This window comes from Rattus norvegicus, chromosome 1, assembly GCF_021556685.1.
Source record: "Rattus norvegicus strain SHRSP/BbbUtx chromosome 1, alternate assembly SHRSP_T2T, whole genome shotgun sequence".
Classification (NCBI taxonomy): domain Eukaryota; kingdom Metazoa; phylum Chordata; class Mammalia; order Rodentia; family Muridae; genus Rattus; species Rattus norvegicus.
The window spans coordinates 56,469,613-56,481,060 of NC_141534.1; the positions used below are offsets into that span (position 1 = coordinate 56,469,613).

General features: G+C 44.9%; 1 protein-coding gene across 2 annotated transcripts; it reads left to right on the forward strand.

Annotated features, from left to right (window-relative positions):
* Positions 1 to 2,214: 2,214 nt before the first annotated feature.
* Smok2a (sperm motility kinase 2A) lies at positions 2,215 to 10,615 on the forward strand. 2 transcript variants are annotated; one of them, NM_001191619.3, is given in 3 exon segments: positions 2,215 to 2,613; positions 8,239 to 9,815; positions 10,251 to 10,615. In NM_001191619.3, a coding segment is annotated over 1 exon segment (1,506 nt). In that variant the 5' UTR covers positions 2,215 to 2,613; positions 8,239 to 8,264; the 3' UTR covers positions 9,771 to 9,815; positions 10,251 to 10,615.
* Positions 10,616 to 11,448: the final 833 nt, after the last annotated feature.

Genomic DNA, 11,448 nt, shown 5'->3' on the forward strand with positions numbered 1-11,448 from the left:
CACGCCTGTTCCATCATTGGACCTTAATATTTAAAGTGAGCCCTACACTCAGGATGGACTTGGTTTTCTACAAAAACCTGCCAACCTGTGTGTGTAAAGAGGGGGAGGGGAGGGATGGAAGGATGGAGAGAGAGAGAGAGAGATGGATGGAGAGAAAGACAGAACAAGAGAGAGAGAGCAAGAGTGAGAGCAAGAGCAAGCGAGAGAGAGAGACAGAGAGAGAGAGACAGAGATAATATGCACTAGCCACCAAAGAAGCATTCCTGTATTCTTCATTAGCCTTACAGCTTTTTCTCTCTTCCCTGATTATTGCCTTTTGTGCTGTGTTGGGTATTTTGTAATGAAATGCTTGACTTTCTCTTCCTTTCTGTTAATCTGGGGCTTGGTTCTTTTTTTCTTTGTTACCATGGAGATCATACCAAAAATGCTAAAATACTACCAATCCTATGTGAACTGTATTACTGCTATTTTGACAGCCCTGACCAACTTCTTCAGTTACTGATGTCAATGAAGGAGATGTCTGTGTACATGAGCCTCGGTGGCACTGCTGTTTGTGGTCATATAACATGGCATCTCTCACATCTTGGAGGAAGCAGAAGTTCACCTTGCCTTTGGGGATTGTCCGGGGATCACCTGTTCTTTATTTCTTCTTGAGATTCTGAAATCCTTTAAATCGGTCTTCATCTGTGGGAGTTTCTTAGTTTTCTTCCTCAACTTTGAAGGAAAGTTTTACTAGAAAATCATAGTTCCTAAAGAGTGTTTGTGTTGTTGTTTTTGTATAGTGTTGCGTATACTCACCCATTCTGTGTGTCCGTGTGAGTGTAAGTTTGTGTGTTTGTAATAAAGGGTGGGAATGTGTGTGGTGTGGTATGTGTGTGCTTGTGTGTGTGTGTGTGTGTGTGTGTGTGTGTGTGTGTGTGTGAGAGAGAGAGAGAGAGAGAGGGAGAGAGAGAAGAGAAGAGAAGAGAAGAGAAGAGAAGAGAAGAGAAGAGAAGAGAAGAGAAGAGAAGAGAAGAGAAGAGAAAAGAATGAAGCAATCTTGTATGTACACTGTTATGGATGTGTCCCACCATGTGTGTGGAGGTTAGAGGACATTTTTGTCAGACCTTATCTTACCTTGTTTGGAACTAGGTGTGTGGTTTGATGTTGCACATGGCAGGCTGCCTGAACGACAAGCTCCCAGGCAAATTTCTGTTTCTCCTGCTTTTCCTGCTTCCTAAAAGCTCAGATATTACAGGTGTGTGCTCAACTTTCGCATGGGTTCAAAATCAGGTCTTCACACTTTGCAGGGCAGATGAGAATCAAAAGCCTTGGAAGCTGTGAGGAAGGCATCTTCCTGTCACCCTACAGGTAGTAATAAGTTTCTTTATTATGTCTCATGAGCAGTGTTGGGGTGCAGGAATCACTCCACAAACCAGACAGCCATTTCAGTCAAGCAGGGACAGTTTATGGAACATATATCCTGGGACTGATTGGTCAGGGACACATGTCACACAGGGGAGTAGAGACTGCAACCCTATTTCCAAGGACTGCAGTATGAAAGGCAAAACCACAGAAGCTCTTAGCAACTAAGAGCTCATACACAGGTGCCGAAAGTCTTCCCAGGCAGTTGGGTGGTTGGTTCGGGTCCAAGGTTATTGTTGCTAGCATACAAAGCAATTCTAACTGACCTTAACTATGATTGGCCCTAAAGGAGGGCACAGGTTAGGGTAATTTCCAGGAACAACAGACCACACAACTTAGTGCGATATGCAGTTAATGATTAGCTGGGCATGAGAAAGGTCTTCTGTAATAATGTAAGATGGCTGGCGACAGGTATTAAAGTGGATAGAGTAATGTCAGAAAGGCAGCAGCCACCTCCGTCTTAAAGAGAAGATTACACACACACACACACACACACACACACACACACACACACACGCGTGTGTGTGTATATAATTAATATATATATATATATGTATCTGTAGTTTATTCTTAAACCCATAGTTGAAATGCAAAAGGGACCTATGGAAGGTAGACATAAGGATTTTAAAGCAGGAGGCACAGCAAGCCTTCAAACAGAGAACTAAGGACAGCAAACCATCCTGCAGGCTTTGATTTCTAAAAGCCTAAAGGCTCCCCATAGCCAACCTAAGCCAGAGCCTTGGAGTCCTTCCCAACCATGCAAGGACAGGTCCTATTGTGACCTCATGAGGAGCGACTGTGAGGCGGTCCAGCCAACAGATGTTAAGCTGTAGCCAGGCCTGGATTTCCTTGAGTGCGTTTAGAGGAGTGGTGGAGTGGAGACTTTGGTGATTTTGGTGGATCTAGTGAGCAGTGTGTGGATTTTGCATTTGATTGATTTGTGTGTAGCTTGTGTATGTGTGTCTAGGTCAGTGTTTGTGTGGACGGTTGCTTTTGTGTGTGTGTGTGTGTGTGTGTGTGTGTGTGTGTGTGTGTGTGTTGGTATACTTGGTGGTGACTGTGGGTGCATCTGTGAGTGTGGGTGTGTGTGTGTGCCCAACTGTGTGTGAGTGTCTGTTGTGCCCTGTTGGTGCACTAGTTGTAGGTGTGAGAACACCTGTGTGAGGAAAAGTTTTGAGGCCGGCAGTCAGCTTGGCCATTGTTTCTAAGGTAAGCATATTTTGGTTTAAGTTTATTTGTTTATTCACTTTACATCCCAATCATACCCTCTCCCTCTCTCCTCTCCTCCTACTCCCAGCTCACATGCCCCTCTTCCTATAATTCCCTTCCCTTCTCAGAGAAGAAGTGGGCAACCCCTTGGGTATAACTCTGCCCTGAAACATCAATTCCTAGCAGGACTTAGTTTATCCTCACCCACTGAGGCCAGAAAAAACAGCCCATGTAGGGGAAAGGGATCCGAAGGCAGGCAACAGAGTAAGAGACAAGCTCTGCTCCAATTGTTAGGAGCAGAAGACATATTAAGTCCTGTGTGCAAGTCATAGAATATAATTAACAATGCTCTGTCCCATGGGCTGGGTCTCAAGTTGGGCTGATCATTAGTTGGACTTTCCTTCAATCTCTGCTCCACCTTTATCCCTAAACATCTTATAAGTAAGACAAGTTTTGGGTTGAAGGTTTTGTGGGTTGGTTAGTGTCCCCCTTCCCCTAGTGAAAATCCTTTCTACCTACAGGACATGGGTATGTCAGTCTCTCCAACCCCAGCTGCTAGTAGGCTCAGCTAGCATCACTCTAAGAGACTCCCTGGAGCCTCCCACCCCCAGTCTCCTTCATGCCAGAGATGCATTGCCCAAACCCAGCCTTCTCCTTTCTCCTTCCTCTGTGCCCTGCCCTGTTCTTCTCCCCAATCCTCTCCCCATCAGTTCCCTCCCTCCACTCAACTTTTTGAATTTCCCTTTTGAATGAGATTCAAGTATCCTGCCTTGAGTCATCCTTATTTAGCTTTTTTGGGTCTGTTGATTATAGCATGGTTATCCTGCACTTTGTAGCTAATATCCATTTATAAGTGTATACATACTAGGTTTGTCCTTCTGGGTCTGGGTTACGTCACTCCGGATGACATGTTCAGTTTCTAATCATTGGCGTTCAAGTTTCACAGTGTCCTCCTTTTAATAGCTGAGTAATATTCCATTGTGTAAATGAACCACATTTTCTTATCCATTCTTCATTGAGGGACATCTGGGTTGTTTCACGTTTCTGGCTGTTATGAATAAGGCTGTTATGAATACAGTTGAGGAAGTTGCCTGTGGTATGGTGAAACATCTTTTGGGTATATGCCTGGGAGTGGTATAGGTGGGTCTTGAGTTAGAACTATTCCCGATTTTCTAAGAAACGGCCAATTTGATTTCCAGAGTGGTTGTGCAAGTTGGTACTCCCAGCAACAATGGAAGAGTGTTCTTCTTGCTCCATATCCTCAACAGCATGTGATGTCACTTGAGTTTTAGATCTTACACATTCTGATGGGTGTAAAATGGAATTTCAGAGTCATTTTGATTTGTATTTCGTTGATGACTAAGTACGTTGAACTTTTCTTTAAGTGCTTCTCAGCCTTTAGAGATTCCTCACTTGACAATTCTCTGGCTCTGTGCCCCTTTTCAATTGGGTTGTTTGCATTCACAATGTCTAGCTTCTTGGCTCCTTTATGTATTTTGGATATTAGCCCTCTGTCAGATGTAGGATCATGCAGATCTTTCCACACTCTTTAGGCTGTTGTTTTGTCCTAAAGACAGTGTCCTCTACACTTCAGATTTCAGTTTCATGAGGTCCCATTGTTGATCTTAGTATCTGAGCCATTGGTGTTGTGTTCAGGAAGTTGTCTCCTGAACCAATGAGTTCTCAATACTATTTGTATTACATTTAGTGTGTCTGATTTTATGTTGAGGTCTTTGATCTACTTCATAATCCAAAATTAAAATTATACAGTTGACAGTTTTTATATTAGTTTTAAAGATCAGAACATTTTCCCTTGAGTTTTGCTAGTTAACTACTGAACTATCTCCCTAGCCTGGGGATATTGGAGGGTTTGGGTTTGTGCTTGGGATGGGTTTTTTCGTTGTTTATTTTCCTAAGGATAGGTTTTTCTGCTTAGCCCTGAGTACCCTGGAACTTTCTCTATAGACCAGGCAGGCCTCAAACTCAGAGATCTTCCTGCCTCTGCCTCCTGAGTGCTGGGAGGAAAGGTATGGACCATCATGACCCAGGGATTATTTGAGTTTTAACCTTTTATGCTTCTGATTTTATTTTCTGGTTTTCTTTGCTTGGATTGTTTTTGGCTTTCAGAGTTGTTGATTTTTTTTTAATTCTTTTGTTTTTCTTATGTTTACAATTTGGAGAATTTTGTGCTAGTGTCGGTTTCAATCTTCTTGTATCTGTTGAGACCTGTTTTGTGACTAATTATATGGTCAGTTTGGGGGAAGGTACCTTGAGGTACTGAGAAGAAGGTATATTCTTTTGTTTTACGATGAAATATTCTATAAATATGTTAAATCCATTTGGTTCCTAAACTTCTGTCAGACTAGCTATGTCTCTGTTTAGTTTCTGTTTCCATGATCTGTCCATTGATGAGAGTGGGGTGTTGAAGTCTCCCATGATTATTGTGTGAGGTGCAATGTGTGCTTTGAGCTTGACTAAGTATACTTTTATGAATATAGGTGCCCTTGCATTTGAAGCAGAGATATTCAGGATTGAGAGTTCATCTTGGTGGATTTTTCCATTGATGAATATGAAAGTTTTTTGATAACTTTTGGTTGAAAGTCAATTTTGTTAGACGTTAGAATGGCGACTCCAGCTTGTTCCTTGGGACCATGTGCTTGGAAAATTGTTTTCCAGACTTTTACTCTGAGGTAGAGGCTGTCTTTGACACTGAGGTATGTTTCCTCTATGCAGCAAAATTCTGGGTCGTCTTTTACATGTCCAGTCTGTTGGACTACGTCTTTTTATTGGGGAATTGAGTCCATTGCTGGTACGAGATATTAAGGAACAGTGATTGCTGTCCCCTGTTGCTTTCGTTGCGAGAGGTGGAATTATGTTTGTGTGGCTCTCTTTTGTGTGTGTTGCAAGGGGATTACGTTCTTCCTTTTTCTAAGGGGTCGTTTCGCTCCTTGTGTTGGAGTTTTCCATCTGTTATCCTTTTTAGGGATGGATTTGTGGAAAGATATTGTGTAAATTTGGTTTTGCCATGTAATATCTTCTTTTCTCCAGCTATCGTAGTTGAGAAGTTTGCTGGATACAGTAACCTGGTCTGGCATTTGTGTTCTCTTAGGGTCTGTTTGACATCTGCCCAGGATCTTCTGGCTTTCAAGGTCTCTGGTGAGGAGTCTGCGGCAATTCTGATAGGTCTGCCTTTATATGTTACGTGACCTTTTACCCTTACTGCTTTTAATATTCTGTCTTTGTTTTGTGCATTTGGTGTTTCTTTTGTGGTCCAATCTATTTGGAGTTCTCTAGGCTTCCTGGATGTTTATGGGCATCTTTTATTTTAGGTTAGGGATGTTACCTTCAATTATTTTTTGAAGATATTTACTGGCCCTTTAAGTTGGGAATCTTTCTCTCTTCCATCCCTATTATCCTTAGGTTGCTGCAATTTTCAGTTGCCATCTGGTTGTCTCTGGTGTTATCTGGTCTTGCTGACGATAACAGTGGCTTGACCCTCCTGTAAGCCTGTGTATCAGCAATCCTGGAGACTGGCTTTCACACGGTCATTTCTGGGTACAGAGAGCTTTGGGACTGGCTCAGCTCTGGTTGGAGGCAGGAACTGAAAGGGTTCTATCACAGACTGCTCCTGGGTTGGTGTGTCCTGAGGGCTTCAGGCAGGACCCTTGGAGCAGAACTGATGGTCTTAGAACTGCTCTCTAGTGTGTCTTCGCCCCTTGTGAATGGCTTTCAATTCTTGCACAGGGAGAGACTGCCTGACTGCTCCTAGGATCCTGGGTGCACAGGGCTCTAGGCAGGTTCCTCTTCTGCCAGGAACGTGAGGAGAAGTGGTGGCCTCCCCCATGCTCCCAGAATTCTCCTCACTTCTGAGAGTCCAGCTGTCTCCCCCATGGGATTTGGGTACCTCTCATAGGATTCTTTATGCATGGGAGTTTTGGTTATTGCTGTTTTTACTCTAACTGGGGATTTGAGTTTGTGATTATTTGTGGTTTGTAAATGTTATATAAATTCTTGGAGAATTTCATCTTCCATTGAATGTATTTGGATCCTCTTCACTCCCTGCATCCTTCACCAACTCCTCCCACATCCATCTTCACAGTCACCTGCCACAACCCACAAATTCATGGTTTTTTAATAACCTGGTGTCCTGTGTTCCTGAGTGTGGGGAATGACTCTCTTCCCTATGTGTCGTCAACTGTCAATGTTCCCACTCTGGGTTAGTCATGCAGGACTGCTTGATTTTGTGGAGATCTGATGCAGGCAGTCACAGCTGTTGGGAGTTTATGAATGAGGTGGTCTTGTGTTGAGAAGATATTTTGATACGTCTCTTCCCAACCCCAGGATCTTACAATGTCTCTGCCCTTGTTTTCCATTATAGTCCCTGAGCCATGGAGGGAGGGAGGGAGGGAATGTGGACACACCCCCCACACCTGTTTTGCCTGAGCACTTTGTCAACAGGTATTCTCCAGTCTTTTAGCAGCTATGAGTTTCTGTGCAATTGCACCAAGAACTTTCTCTGAGATATGAGAGTTGTACTATTAAATCTGAAGACTTCTTGCAAGGATGTGCATATGAGTAAGAACATGCTGTGTTTGTTATTTTGAGTCTGGGTGAGCTCACTTAGTGTAACCTTGTCTAGCTCCAAGCATTTAGTTGGAAACTTGATAATTTCAGTTTCTTTTACATCTGAATGACATTCCACTGTGTGTAGGTACCACACTCGCATTAGTCATTCATCAGCTGGACGGATACCTTGGCTGTCTACATTCCCTGCACCGTGAACAAATGAAACAGTAGTGAACATGGATGAACAAGTGTCTTTGCAGCAGGAAATATTGTTCCTTGAGTATATCCCAGGAATGGCGTAGCTGTATCAGGTGGCACACCTAGTTTTCTGAGGAACCCCCACACTCTACAGTGGCCACCTCAGTTTATATCCTCCCACGGACTGTGCATGAGGGTCTCCATCCCCCACATCCACCCCAGCATTGTTGCCTTTGCCATTCTGATTAGAATAAGATGAAGTCTCAAACTAGTTTTAGTTTTCATCTCCCTAATGGCCCAAGATGGTGAACATATACATATATATTTCTTAGCCATACATTCCTTAGCCATGCATGACTTGTGAGAAAAACCCTTTGAAGACCCCTATCTCAATTAATCCCAATTGTTCACTGGGACGTTCCCTTAGAGTTGTCTCTTTATTACTTTCTATATTCTAGGAGTTTTGATGAGTGCGTTCTATTTTGTTTTAATCTCTAGGTATTTAGCTTTTATATAGTTTTGCTTGTTTGGAGGTTGATTTTGTTTCATTTCATTTTCTGTAGCTTGGGTTTTCTAACTGTTAATAGTTTTAATTTCTTTAATCGTTCATTTCATTGTACATTCTTTTTCTTACACAATCAGTGATGTTGATCTTAGTGTGGCTGAGCTGTGCTCCTCCCTCCTAGTGACTAGTATGTAGTTTTTTACTTAGGATTTCCTTGGCTTTGTGCGTTGTTTTACTTTTGAGGGTTTCTGTTGTTGTTTTGGTTGGTTTTAGTTTTCTGTTTTTCTTATTTTTCACTATTTTACTTTCCATCTTAGCTTTCTTTCTTCCCTTTATTTCTTTTTCCTTCCTCTTAGGTAGCATTTATACTCTGTTACCTCCAATGAGCTTCGGGAGCAAACGGGAGTCAGAAAGGCTCCGATCTCAGGGCAGCTCTTGCACAGAGAGTTTCTGCTCTCAATATTTGGTTTTGAATACCATCGGCCATGGTTTCCACGCGGCCGTGAAGTTGGCCGTGCACCGCCTCACAGGTACCCCCGTGGCTGTCAAAATGCTCCTCAAGAGACAACAGTGGTGCCAGCAGGTCACATCTGAGGTAGAAATCATGATGAGGATCAACCACCCAAATATTGTATCTCTCATACAAGTCATTGACACTGAAAAGATAACATACCTCATCATGGAGTTGGCCAAGGGGAACCAGCTTTATTCTCACATCAAAGAGGCTGGCCATCTGCAGGAGGATGAAGCACGGGGCATATTCAGACAATTATTAAGTGCTGTGGGATACTGCCATGAAGAAGGCATTATACACCGGGACCTTAAACCCGATAATCTGTTAGTCGATACCAAGGGAAGAATTAAAATCATTGATTTTGGTTCTGCCACTCAAGTGCGGCCTGGGCAAAAGTTGAGAACGCCCTATGGGACTTATGCATTTTCTGCTCCTGAGCTGTTACTCGGGAAATTTTATGAGGGCCCCAAGGTCGACGTGTGGGCCCTAGGAGTAATTCTTTATTATATGACAGTTGGAAAGGTCCCATTTGAGGCTGCCAGCATACCGCTACTCCGAAGGCAAATTGTGTTAGGGACGTACGTTGTCCCACCTGGCCTGTCAGAAGAGCTACAAGACCTGCTGAGTCTTTTATTGAAAGTGAACTCCCAGCAGAGGCCCACAATTCCTGATCTTTTGACTCATCCCTGGCTTAAGATAGACTCAGAGGGGTTCCCACAACCTTGTAAGGAACTCATCCCCCTCAGGCCAGACCCAGCCATTCTTAGAGCAATGCAGGACATTGGATTTGAAGCCCAAGAGGTTAAAGACTCCCTCGATCAGAAGAAATTCAACCAAAGTATGGCTTGTTATTACCTATTGGAAAAGCAGGCTCTTCAGGAGTGTGACAACCCAACCCGGCCTCATCCATGCATGACCCCATTCCCGACCCTTGATTACCCTGCTACTTCAGTGCGAGGGCTCAGAAGTCGAGGAAGCGAGCCTAGATGGCTCGGGTCATCCTCCGATAGTCAAGGTTCTGACCTCGGCCAGACTCCTAGTCATCGATTAGTCAAGAGGGCCAGTTGGCCTGGCGGTCTTCTCTGCAGGCCACGTCAGATAGCACCCACAGTGGAGCTAACCCACAGAATTTCTATTAGTGACCCCTGCTTTTCTTCAGTGCACAGCAGAGGCAAGAAGACCATCAACACTGAAAGCACAGAAGACAAATCCAGTGACTCAGCAGAGGTTAAGCCTGTCGCAAGCAGGCCCTGGCCCAAAAGATTTAGGGGGTGGCTCAAGAACATCCGAAATGGCCTGATGAACCTGTGTTGCTGCATTCCGTCCAGAAAAAAACCTCCCCTGGGGCACAACAGAGTTGTTCCCCAGAAATGAAGAACATGGAAGGAATCCAGAGAGCAAGCATCCAACACTGCCCAGGTACATTGCTGAATTTGTATCTATTTTGCTCGTGTCTGAGTCAACTGGCAGGTTATCATAGTGTGTATGTCTATGGGACGATGCACGGGGAAGCTAGGTCTAAAACACCGTGGGACGATGGTTAAGTCTAAGCTACCAGCACATCTGTCATTGCCGACAGTAACTCCCATGTTCATCCTGCTCATGGGAATACTAAAATACATTCAACTAGAAAGAGACAGCAGGATACTAACCAATGTAGGAGGATGAAGTTGGAGAAGGAAGAGAAGGAGATGCTGAGGGAGGAGAGGGTGGTATGGGGTGGGGGCTAGGAGATGAGGGGAAGAGGTTCCGAGAAGCTTGGAGAGCAGTTTGGAACAGGGTGACCACAGCTGGAGAGATGCCCTGTCCAGCAGAGGTCCCAGAGTCCCTCTCACATGTGTCATTGCCTTTTAGAAGATCACTAGAGGATGCCGGATGCTGCATCTCTGCAGTCCCAGTATTGAAGTGGACCCACGTGTGGACACGGACCTGCAGAAGGGAGCGCTGTGAGAGCTGTCACCTTCCAGGTCAGCTGTGGAAGGATGAAAGCAAATGAAGAGATGCCAGGTGGCAAGAGAGCACCTCAAAGGCATCACTCTTCCTGGTGGAGGTTGAAAACCAGTCCAAAGCTGGTAAAGACCAGAGCCCTTTTGCCGACCAGGGTCACATCACACACCTCCTCTTGGCACAAGTTCTCGCCTCACTCTTAGTGGAGAATATATGTCTTCTCAATGTGTTTATCCGACTCTGAGAATAAAATAGCTGTTTGTGAAAGATGACCTCGTAGATTTTTCTGCATCTTCTTCACATAGGGAAATTGGCCCTGTGGCATTCCAAGGCCCCAGGAAGCACTGGGTAATAGGGCCCACCTCAGGGCCAAGAAGGTCATGTGTCCTAATGGGGTCCTTACATGCTGGACCACTGTGTGCTGGTCATAGTCTGCCTCTAAGTGGCCTCCATAGGATTGGGCGCTGGGAGTTCCTGTCCCTTCTGTCAAATTTGTTACTCCTTCAGGTGCCTCACCGGCATGCTTCACTGTCACCAGTGACAAGGCAGAGCCCCCTCTTCCGGTATCGCCTCTATGGATGCCCAAAGGCCTCAAAGTGGCTCTGCATCCTCAATCGCCTCATCTGTCAGCCCAGTCTCTGCTCTCTCAGCACAGCTAGCAATGGTGAGACAACCATTGCACAGACCTAGGAGTCTAAAATGACTGAGGCCACGAGCATGGACAGACAGGGCCGTGGACGCAGGAACCCAGCACTGAGCCATGACAACGAACATTCTAAGAGCTCAGTAAGGACACTGTGCTCCTAAGGCCTTCAGTTTTTATAACAGGGCCTCTCCCTTTCTCACTCACAGCCCTCTGAGATCCAGCCTAAACTGGACAGACCCTGGAATTCTCTGAGAGACTGTTGGACTGGGTGTGGTGGGTTCCTCTGTGCAGAGCACTAGGTCCTCAACCCTGGACCCTTAGGTGGCTTCCTCCCAGGAAACCCCTCAGAGCCCCTCCTGACAGGCCCAGCTCTCATTCTTCTACATCAGCAGCTCTCAACCTGTAGGTCGTTCCCCTTTGGGGTTCAAGTCACAGGGGTCACCTAAGACCATCAGAAAA